The sequence below is a fragment of the Asterias amurensis genome, chromosome 5 (assembly GCF_032118995.1).
Source record: "Asterias amurensis chromosome 5, ASM3211899v1".
NCBI lineage: Eukaryota > Metazoa > Echinodermata > Asteroidea > Forcipulatida > Asteriidae > Asterias > Asterias amurensis.
The window spans coordinates 10966526-10978526 of record NC_092652.1 but is presented as its reverse complement, the minus strand read 5'-3'; the positions used below and the strand labels follow the sequence as shown (position 1 = coordinate 10978526).

General features: G+C 39.8%; 1 protein-coding gene across 2 annotated transcripts in view; it reads left to right on the top strand.

Moving 5' to 3' along the window:
- Positions 1–12001, top strand: part of LOC139937613 (centrosomal protein of 152 kDa-like) — a 45080-nt gene that overhangs the window by 27447 nt on the left and 5632 nt on the right. For both annotated transcript variants that reach the window (XM_071932834.1, XM_071932835.1), the window contains 11 exons: positions 224–428; positions 1288–1550; positions 2513–2641; positions 2956–3091; positions 5067–5216; positions 5659–5785; positions 6485–6691; positions 7959–8083; positions 9074–9292; positions 10084–10200; positions 11321–11476. In XM_071932834.1, the coding sequence (XP_071788935.1) occupies positions 224–428; positions 1288–1550; positions 2513–2641; positions 2956–3091; positions 5067–5216; positions 5659–5785; positions 6485–6691; positions 7959–8083; positions 9074–9292; positions 10084–10200; positions 11321–11476 (1834 nt within the window). The remainder of the gene's footprint in view (positions 1–223; positions 429–1287; positions 1551–2512; positions 2642–2955; positions 3092–5066; positions 5217–5658; positions 5786–6484; positions 6692–7958; positions 8084–9073; positions 9293–10083; positions 10201–11320; positions 11477–12001) is intronic.

Genomic DNA, 12001 nt, shown 5'->3' with positions numbered 1-12001 from the left:
AGTTGATGTAATCTAAAATTATTATTCTGTTTATATGTTAAACTGTTAATGACTACAGTTGCTGATCAAAGATGAACAAATACAAACTATATTAGATGGTTATTTGTCTTTGGGAATAAAGAAACTAAATGAGCGTTTAAATGGGACTTATTGTAAGAAATACAAAATTTGTTCTGTGTTTAGTTTTACAAAAATTTTGTTTCTCTCTAATGACTTCCCTCAGGCCATCCACAGACCCAGGCTCCAACATGACTCCAGATGATCTAGTCAGGGGCTTAAGGAAAGAGCTAGAACGATCTTTACAGAGTAATCGTACCAAGAGAAGTCAGGTTGCTAAACTACAGAGTGATCTCAAAGCATCAAAGGCTGATATAGAGACGATGAGGAACAAAGTACTAGAGTCAAAGACTACTGGCAAGGACACGGAGGTAAACAAAAATACCCCAGTGTACAACTTGAAGATTTTAAATATACTTCATAATTCATTTTACTAAGCAAGGGTTGACAAAACCTATTGCCCGATACCCGGATGCTCAAATTCTGGCGTCGGGATACTGCTTTTGTCAGTGGCCGAGTCTGACAGAAAACCGGTTTTAAATTCCTTATAAAGACTAGAACTCTCTGTGCATGCTCTGTAATTAGAATAAGTATCGTTTAAAAAGGTATTGTCACTGGCATTTTTTTTTATGCCATAGCCTATAATTCCGTTCAATTTTACAAATGTGATAGCAGCACACAACATACTGTAGTGACATCTTAACTGTGGCCCCCGTCATTGGAGAAAGTAACTGACAGGCATAGCTGGAATTTTGTTTGATCTTTGATGGGTGGGGCACATTAAATTTTCTCTGCTGAGGGGCACTTTCATGAAGAAAATTTTAATTTAGTGTTGGAACTTTGCAAAAGGGCACCACGGCAATTGCTGTGGGTGCCATGGGTTTTCTGGAGCCCTGAACTGATATGTAGATGTGTATCTCACACTGGAATAGTTTAAATGATTCTCGTAAATCTTCACCCTCTCTATCTGTGTTTGTTAAAAACCTAAGAGCTCAGTTCCTTGACTCCTGTTCATAAACTAATAAGGTGTAACTAGTAAGTTGTGTTGGCATTGTCTCGTATTGTCTTGTCTGCTTTCTTTGTCCTTTGTCCTGTTACGTTTCCCCGGTTGTTTGTTTGTTTGTTTGTCCTTAGGTTAGGTTACAAAAGCATTCTGCTTAACCTTACAATCTTGGGTTTTGCAGTGCCTTGGTTTTTCAATTATGGATAAGATTCATTTCGTACTCGTAGGTGAGATTGAAGGTTCTAGAAGCTCAACTTCAGACGTCCAAATCCCTGTCCGACAACTCTCAGTCCTCAATGTCTGCTGAATCATCCAAAGACCTCCTCGAGCAGATAAATCAACTTCAATCTGAAAAGGAGAGCAATGCAGCGGTGTTGGAAGAGCTTAGGTCAGAGGTCAAGCATCTCAAGGAGCTGAACTCTGACCTGAAGAGGCAGATGGCTGAGATGGTGGCTGACTGGGATAAAGATAAGAAAATTGACTTGGATAGGTAAGATTTGACATAATGTGGTTAAAGGCACTGGACACTAATTGATAATTACTCAAAATAATTGATAGCATAAAAACTTACTTGGTAATAAGCAATGGAGAGCTGTTGATAGTATAAAACATTGTGAGAAATGTCTCCCTCTGATGTAACAAAGTTTTTGAGAAAGAAGTAACTTCTCAGAAAAATATTTGAATATAAATCAAGCATGAAAGCACACAACTTCGTGTGACAAGGATTGTTTTCTTCCATAATTATCTCACAACTTCGACGACCAATTGAGTTCAAATTTTCACAGGTATGTTATTTTTTGCATATGTTAAGATATACCAAGTGAGAGGACTGGTCTTTGACAATTCCCAAAGGCGTCCAGTGTCTTTAACAATTAAAGATCATTTGTACACCTCAAACACACGAGTCATGATTTGATATAATTCATATTCATTTATTTTTTCATCGGTTTAGCTGCTCTTTAAAGCTTTGTTTTTTTGTTGAATTTCCATAATACTAATAATGTTAAATGATGTCACTATTGATGTCACTCAGACACCATTCCACCACTTACTTGACATGCCAAACTGCAATCGTAGTATGTTTAATGCATGTGAGTTAATATACAACTTGGACATTTACACAAGTGTTTTTTAGTGTATTTGGACTTCTATTTTTAATATAAGTGCGCAGTGCTGTTATTGATTTGTCTTAGGTTCCCATCTTTTAAGTAGTCCTAAATTTGTCTTTCATCCTTCAAATGCTTCTTCCTAAACTCGATAACAAATTTAAATTGATTTATGTCTTGCGTGGAAATATTGAATAATTCATAAATTCAGTCAAAATTCAAATTGTAATAACTATCTATTTCAGGACACTGTAAAATCTTAAATATAAGGAAAAGCGACTGACAGATTCCGCTTATTCTTGCTATATTTTCAAAGCATCTTTTGGTTTGTGAAATATCTCTTTAGAGTTCAGAGGACATGTCTACAGCTACATGAGGACTCCTCCAGGAATCTGAGAGAACAGATGGTGACCGAGCTTCAATCTGAGAGGGACATGCTTAAAGAAGCACACCAACATCAGATACAGGAGCTCAGGTACCAGACAGCTTTACTCAATATGCTTCCATTATGTCTAAATAAGATTTGTATCTCCAATGTCCCCTCGTATGGGGATGACATTTTTCTGACACTTTTATGAAAAATTTGTCTTCAATTTTTGAAATGCTGCTATGAAGACATTTACATATCGTGCACATTGAAATAAAATTAATTTTGATGAACTCCTAACTTTTCAGTCAAATTCAGTTTCCGACCTTTTCTATTTCTTACAATCTTTGCCCACTTTTAAAGAGAAGTTCTTTTAGAGTTGACAACTTTTGAATAAGTCTTGTTGATCTTACTTGATTCAGGGCTGATTTAGAGCAAGCTCAGACAGAGCTGGTGGACGTGAAGGGACTCTACATTGATGTATGTGAAGAAAAGAATAAGATTCAAGACGCAGTGACTGAAAAACTCAAAGCTGAGGCCACAAAACAACTGGATCAGGTAAGATTATTGCATTCATAGTATTAAGACATTGAATCTCCCTCGTTATCAAAGTCTTATATAGCGCACTTATCTACCAACAAGGTACTCAACGCGCTTATACAGAAAGTTTTGAAAGTATTGAAATTATGAATTTTGAGACCCATTTATGTAGCACCTTATAAGGCCACAGCTAGGAACACCGGGACGAACCCCTTCTCTTTTCCATAAGTGCACTGGGTTCTTTTACATGTGTCACACAACACATGGGACCAACTGCTTGTTAAGCCCATCCAAAGGACTAAGCAATGGTAAAGTGTCTTGCTTAAGCACACAAGTGTCATGACTATGATTTCTTGAAACACTCTCCTGTCTTTGTTTTAATGCTACCTGAACAGATAGTGACATTTAGGTAATTGCATAGGTCAAGGGTTATGTTTTTCCATAAGTTGGGAAGGTAGTGCATTATGCTCTACCAACCCCTAGTGGATGATACCCATGCCTACATCCTTATGGATTGTGAAGGAGTCCCTGTTTCAGCCCCATGAGTAGGTGGCTCCTAGTGGATGACACCCATGCCTTCATCCTTATGGATTGTGAAGGGGGTAGCGCTGTTTCAGCCCCATGAGTAGGTGGCTCCTAGTGGATGACACCCATGCCTTCATCCTTATGGATTGTGAAGGAGTCCCTGTTTCAGCCCCATGAGTAGGTGGCAATGTGTCCCTGGTGACAGCTGATTTGGGTCGACAGTCCTAATCATTTAAGTGTAGCCCTCACCTTGAAGTGTTCCTCCGGCCTTGTGATGTTAGACGATATCTCATACAAAAAATTATCAATGAAAACAAAGTGTGAGAAGTGGGTTTCAAAAATACAGGTATGAAATGACAAGAAGTAGATGTGATCATGATTGATGAGCCATATTGTAGAGATCATCATTATGATGGTGAAGCCTGTACGCGTACAGAGCACAGGCGTTGCTCAGTGGCTACATTTTGTTGGTTTTGATTTTGTTCGTTTTTTTCCATTGTTCGGCAAGTTGAGTGGCTGGGTGAAGCTGGTTCAATCCAATACCAACCATCCCCAGGTCATCAGAGAGTTGCTGTTGGTAGGTGCGCATAAGTGCTGCACCTGTACGATAGGGTTCTGTAGGTTGGGTGTTCTTGTCCAGGAGTATTGAGAGAGGAGTGTCATGCCTAGTTGCGTGTCCGATTAACAACCATCCCCCGGTCATCAGAGAGCTGCTGTTGGTAGGTGCGCATAAGTGCTCCACCTCTACGATAGGGTTCTGTAGGTTGGGTATTCTTGTCCAGGAGTATTCAGAGAGGAGTGTCGTGCCTAGTTGCGTGTCCGATTAACAACCATCCCCAGGTCATCATAAAATTGCTATTGGTAGGTGCTTGTAAGTGCTCCAGCTTATCAGTTGTATAGTAGAGAGACTTGTCATAAAAGCTAATTTTGTGACTGTATTGTTACGTACGACCAACTCACAAGGCTAAATCCCGTAAGTCGGTACACACGGCAGACTAATAAAACAATGGCATTACCAAACTGAGAATTTAAGAAAGGGAAAACCAGCAACTGACAAAGGGAACGGGGAGTCCGGCGCTCACCACCGGTAGGTAGCCTTCTGTAGTACGTAGAACATCACAGTTTTGGTAGTCCAAGACCCTCAGTACTATGCCCATTCGACCGGTCAGTAGCGGCGTTAGACCCCACGGTAGAAGCAGTGAACATCACATCCCCGAGGTTTGCACCGGTCAGCATCCCATCCAGAGCTTCCCAGAATCGAAAGAGGGGTGCTATGGCATGCAGTACCTTTTATACCGTATATTTTCACAAGCATGACCACGTCTTGAAGGAAATAAGTGCCCCATTATCAAAGCACACAGGTGGGGATTTAAGAAAGGAAGATACGGCTGAGCAAACACACGCGCTGGCTACAGGTTTAAAGCTACAAACTGTGACCATATAACAATATCTTCTTACCGACCCACAGGCTAAGACTGAGTGGCAGCTCCAGCATGATGCAGCCTTAAAGGAGCTTCATGAATCTCTTGAGAGTAGTCACCGTGCAGCAATGGTCACAGCCAAGAACACCTGGAGAAAGGAGATTGAAGTGGACAATCAACTACTGGTTGAAGAACAGGTAGGAAATCTTGCGTGGATATTTTTCCCGCCGGATTTTCGGCAGTCTTATTGAACACATCAACATCTAAATAGGATTAAAGGGCTCAAACGGTTCCAATAACCAAAGGTATTATTTGCATTACATTATTGTTACATTTTTTAGTTTCTAAATGTGTGATTTCCTAAATAGCTTTAGAAAACAGTTGACTGACTCCTATACAAAATGTGGTTTGACCCCTATAGATTCACTGGTTGTGGTATTTTCGTTCTTGAGCAAAACCGATTATCAGAATATATCAGAATCACCTTGTTCTTTTGGTAGGACAGTTTTAACCATCATTTAGACTTGTGTACACAGATATATACTTCATTTAGACTTAAGTACACAGATATACAAGAATACAACATTGAATATTGTAAGGACCAGCCTTGATGCGTAAATGTTCTCTGGGTACTACTAGGTTGCCTTAGCCAAGGTGGAGTGGAGTGAGACGGTACGTAAAGATGCAATGAAGAGCGCCCTCACAGCTGCTGATGCAGAATGGCAAGTCAAGATGGAAGCTGAGCTGGAAAAGAGAATTACAAAAGGTGAATGTAATGTCTAGCATTACAAGTTGCTGTAACATTCACAGTCCACTTAGAAGACTCTCCGAGTATACAAATTCCCTTTTCATAGACAGCTTTTGCCAACTAGAATAAGTTGAAAAACTAGGACTGCAATAATAATAATTGTGGCTTCCTATATAGCGCCCATATCCATCACTTAGTGGCGTTTCAAAATTCAGTATTTTCTCCTGCATGTTATTGTGGAGCTACCGTTTTGAAGTATGCGACCAATTTCTTTAAAAAGCACCATGTAAAGGTGCTGTGGTGCAATATGCTGCCAATTAATCATTGTGTACCGGCTGTGATTGGTTTAGCAAGTTGGAATTTTGAAGACTTCTATCAAAATCGGGTCTCAAGGTAATGAAGCCAAGTATGAGGAACTGATGTGTTCATAGCTTGTAAACGTAAAGCATGAAACTTGATTTTCTGAGTTGTTAAAGAAACAAATTTTCAATTTTAAAGCCTAGTTCATACATCCTGCGAATTCTTCATGCGAAGTGAATTTCGCCACAATTGAAAAGGGAGTGCGTACCGACTACTGATTATGGCGTCATCAGAATTCGCTCTCATTCGCAGGAAGTATGAACAGGGCTTTACATTGGGCCATGGATACCACTGTATCCTTTTTTTCTTGTTTTGAAGTTTTAAGATGTTCTCATTAACTTACTTTCTCTCCAACAGCAAAAGAAGAATTAGAAAAGAAGCATCAGGAATACCTGGATAACCGCATCAAGGAGCTGCAGAGAGATCATGATGTAGACAAGGCTCGGGCAATTAAGACATCTCTCTCTAATGCCAAGACAGAATGGATGATTGAGGCAGAGGCAAACACTAAAGAGAAAGTGAAACAAGCTATTGAGATGACTAGAGAACAGTGGACAGATGAAGGTATAGTACACACATCTAACTCCTGTATCCAGCACTACTGATGATAATAATAATAATAATAATAATAATAATAATAATAATAATAATAATAATAATAATAATAATAATAAATAATAATAATAATAATAATAATAATAATAATAATAATAATAATAATAATAATAATAATAATAATAATAATAATAATAATAATAACAATAATAATAATAATAATAATCATAATCATAATCATAATCATAATCATAATCATAATCATAATCATAATCATAATCATAATCATAATAATAATCATAATCATAATCATAATCATAGTAATAATAATAGTGGCTTCTTATATAGCGCTCAGGTCCGTCACGCAGTGACACTCATGGCGCTTCAACATTCTTACCCCTGGTCACTGGGCCTTAAATCATTCCTTAAACCATCTCAGCTCCCTGGGGAGTGTACAGCCTGCTGCCAAAATGTAGCGCAATCAAGGCTAATCGATCACAAGAACCAACCCTGCCCTCACAGGAACCCATTTATCCCTGGCTGGAGAGAAGCAATAATAGTGCAATGTTTTGCTCAAGGACACAAGTGTCACGACTGGGATTCGAACCCAAACTCCACTGAACAGAATCACGAGAGCTTGAATTCGGTGCTCTTATCCGCTCGACCACGATGCCCCGTTGGAGTGTTGTTTCTTTACCTAGTCAGTTTCCCTTGTTGTTTATATTTTATTTGACAAACAAATATGCATCCCCCTTTAAAGCATTTAGATACCTTTTGTTTTACGAAACACGAACGTCCACAGATTTACATAAAACTCACACCGTTTAAAAATAATGTTGGTAAAGGAACGCGTCACTACTCTTTTATTCACATGCATAAATGGCTTTTTTTTTCAAAAGCAAAAACAAATGATAACTATAGCCAATATAGGACAATCTGACTCTTTAGTGAATTTTTGAAGTTGATCATTTTTTTGTTTTGTAATTAAAAATTTTGTTTGGTTTGCGTTGGGTTGTGTATTCGCGTCTGTACAAATAGATTACTTGCTGTTTTACTGATACTAAATATTGCGTTTCGCAGAAGTTACTTGGCATACATGAGCTTGCATAACCAACACGTGAAGCCAGTCGGTTTTAAACAGCTCTAGGTAATGTCTTTATCAGCCGTTTAAACACACCCACATGAAATGCTTTCTACCAGTCGGAAAAGCAACACTGTCATGGGTATTTTTGAATGTGGATTAAATGAATCTTTGGTTGGGTTTGTGTTTTTTAAGATGCAGACCAGAGGATGGTGGATGCTGTATCATCAACAAGACGTAGCTGGAGTGATGAGAGAGGTCATAGTGAGACAGTCAAACAAGAATGGATGCAAGAGCATGGAGAGAAGGAAATATCAAGGGTAAGACATGATTCAGTTCATGCCACTTCATGCCATGTGCCTCACAAGAGGAGGTTGGGACATTTCCTTTAAGGGTTTTAAGAGCATCCATTGGCAAATTACACAAAGTATATCCACTGACTTAGGTCTCTATAACACAATGACAGACTCTTGAGACACTATGTGGGACCAGACTTTGCTCTGTATATTGAGCAATAGACTTTTAGGTATGCTTGGTGGCACCAGACTAAAATATGTACATATTAATAACAGTGGCTTTTTATATAGCAGCTTTTCATGTGGCACTCATGGCACTCCAACATTAATACCGACTGGTCACTGGGCCATTGATTTCATTCCTGAAGCCATCTCCGCTCCCTGGAGAGTAAACAGCCTGTGCTGCTAATATATGTAGCGCACCGAGCTAAATCAATCACAAGAACCATCTCTGCCCTCACAGGTACCCATTTATCACAAGGTGAAGAGAAGCAGTTATAGTTAAGTGACTTGCTAAAGGATCCAAGTGCCAAGACCAAGACTCAAACCCACACTCTGCTTATGAGAAACACCAGAGATTGAGTCCAGTGCTCTTAACTACTCGGTCATGACTCAGACATGAGTACCTACTTCATGTTTCAGGTGCATAAGTTGCCAACTCAGTTGATGGAGCACAACATGATGACATGTTAAAATCTTTTTCTGAAGATGTCAACCATGGGTAGCATGGTTGGCGTGTGCATAAAGCGCTCGCCTCTCACCAAGGCCATATGTGAGTTGAGTTGTGAGTTGGTTCTCTGCTGAATGCGCCCTTTCATGCCTGCTTCTCGAACACGTTGTAGCCGCGTCCTTCGTAATTCAGCTCTTAGCTGCAATTAAGGATGATTAGCCCCCAAATTATTATTATATTAATATTATATTGTTATTATTGTTATAATGTTGAGCACCAGTGTGGTATATTAGAGGTCACAGTTTCCAGACCCATTGACAATCAATCATTGTTTGTACCATCAGAGAGTAGCAGAGATCACCCAGACTCTAGAGGCCAAGCACCTCTCTCACATCACTAGCCTACAGGAACTTATGGAGAAAGGAAAGCAGAGATTGAAACAGGAAATGGAAGCGGAGAAACTATGTGCCTTACAAGAAGCCAAGAATCGTCTTGAGAGAGAACATCATGAAGCCTTAGAAGAAGCCATGAAAGTCTCAAGATCTAAAGCGGAGAATGCAAAGGTGAGATTATTAGTTTCATTAAAGGAACACGTTGCCTTAGATCGGACGAGTTGGTCTTTGAAAAGCGTTTGAAACCGTTTTTATGAAACACATTATGGTTGGAAAGATATTTTAAAAGTAGAATATAATGATCTACACAAGTATCACTCAAAATTGCTTGTTTTTTCCTTTTACGCGGTGGACTAACACGCTCGCCCATTTTTTGGAGTCGAAACTACATGTATGACTCCACAAAGTGGCCGACCGTGTTTCTTCGCGATTTCGAGGCATTTTTGTGTGGATCATTATATTCTACTTTCAAATTATCTATCAACCGTTTGCATTTCATAACAAACGATTTCAAACGATTTTCAAAGACCAACTCGCCCGATCCAAGCCAACGTGTTCCTTTAATAGCATCATTCAGCATATGAGTGTTGACCCAAGAGTGGTTCTGGATAAGATTTCCGCCTAATGTGGTTGTGGATGTTCTTGTCTGTAGGTCTCGGTAGCCAAGCTCTGTGAGCGACGATTGTAGACATCTGATCTAGACTTAACCATAAGCTGTTCTCCACCCATAGTAAAATGGGTACCCATGAGGGCAGAGATGGTTTATGTGAATGATTAGCTTGGAGCGTGGATACTCGCAGCACTGGCTGTATACTCTCCAGGGAGCTGAGATGGTTTAAGGAATGAAATATATGGCCCAGTGACCAGGGGTAATAACGCCAGAAGTGCTTCGATTCACCCTTATGGTTCTGATCAAGCGCTGTATAAAATTTGATTGTTATTATTATTAACTGATTTACTAGATGGAGAATTTGGCCCAAACATCTAGAGAGTGGCAGACCAAGCTGGATGAGATGTTAAAGACACAGCAAGAGGTGGTCAACAAGGCAGTACAAGACTCTCAGGAAGAGTGGCATCAGGTCAGATACCGCACCAACTCTTATTTCTCTACATCTAAACTAAGAACAATACCAAACCTTCTTGGGTTTTTTTTGGGGGGGGGGGGGGTTGAACAAGGAATTGACTAGAGTGGGATACGAACCAACGACCTCTGGATTAACGTGTCGGCGCTCTACCAACTGAGCTATCTAGCCCTATGTTGGCGGTGTCCCTATTTTGTAAATTTCTTTGTTCGGGGGTGCCAGTCAGAAGCCATACAACCGTTAACTGCCGTGTAGCCAGGGATCTATCCTAAATCAGATACAACCTGGAAAGCAGCAGCCAGGGGATCACCTTAAGGGGATGCGACTGTTTGTTTCCGATATCAATATAAACCATGAGGGATTTTTTTGAAAGAAAGCCTACAGGTTCAAACATTGTGGTCATGGTTTTCAGTAAGTAGGTAGGGACGCAGGGAACAAAATGTGAGTACAGTTGATCCTTGTTATAACTTGGTTGCTGGGACTGGCCAAATACCTTCTTATAACAGGAACGCAGTTGTAAGAGTACAACAAAGAGACACAAAGCAGATTTGAGATATGAGACTTCAGAATGGAATATTTGCAAGTAGAGCCTCTTTATAACAGTGCTCTTTATGATCAGGGTTGAATGTGTTTGATATCATTAATTCTACTTTGTGTGAACTTAAATCACCTGAGTTATATGCCAGTGATTTTTGTCACAGAACTCAGGTAAGTACTGGGTATACAGTGCTAACACACATCGGTGCTTATGAGTAAAAAACTAAATAAATATTCTTTATCCCCGATGCAAATTTAACATCTGTTAAATTGTTGCGTACCCACTGCTTGAACATAGGATGCGAACCGTCTCTAGCTACCAGGCAATCTCAGTGGTCTAGTTGGTATGACACTGCGCTAGAATTGTAAAGGTCATGGGTTCCAATCCCACCGAGTAATATGCCTGTGATTGTTTTCACATTGAGTATACAGTGCTTACGCACATGAGTATATAATGGTAAAACCAAAATGAATATCCTTTATCCCTGATCTATTGAATAAAGTTACCCTTTGAAATATGAATTGATGGTTTTTCTTATGCTCATCCAAACTTTCGGCTACCATGTTTGCATTGATTTAGAGAAAGCATGAGATGGAAGAAGCCCATAAGAAAGCACTAGAATGTCTTCACGCTGAAGCAGAGGCGGACCAAGAAGAGTTAAGAAGCAAGTATGAGAAGGAGCTAGAGAGAGGACTAGAGGAAGCTGTGACTGCAGCGAGGGAGCAATGGTCTCAAGTTAGTATCAATGTAGTAACAATATTAATAATAATCTTATATAGCGCACGTATCTACCAACAAGGTACACAAGGGACTTAGTAGACATTTTTACAGAAAGAGAGGTCATTTAAGTTACGAATTCAGGGACCCAATCTTGTAGCACCTTTTAAGGGTTCAAAAGGTGCAACTGTGCAGCCACAGCCAGGAACACTGTGGCGAACCCCTTCTCTTTGCGATAAGTGCACTGGGTTCTTTTACGCGCGTTACACAACACACTGGACCTACGGCTTTACGTCCCATCCGAAGGACAAAGCAATGGTTAAGTGTCTTGCTTAAGGACACAAGTGTCATGACAGGGACTCGAACCCACACTCTGCTGATCAAAAACAGCGGAGTTTGAAACTGGTGCTCTTAACCGCTAGGCCAAGACGCTTGCACATGTAAATTCTAGGATGTTAATTGTTATTCTTTACCTGGGACGCATAGATGTAGGTCTTGTGTGTTGTGTAATGCATTGAAAAGAACCCAGTGCAATTATCGTAA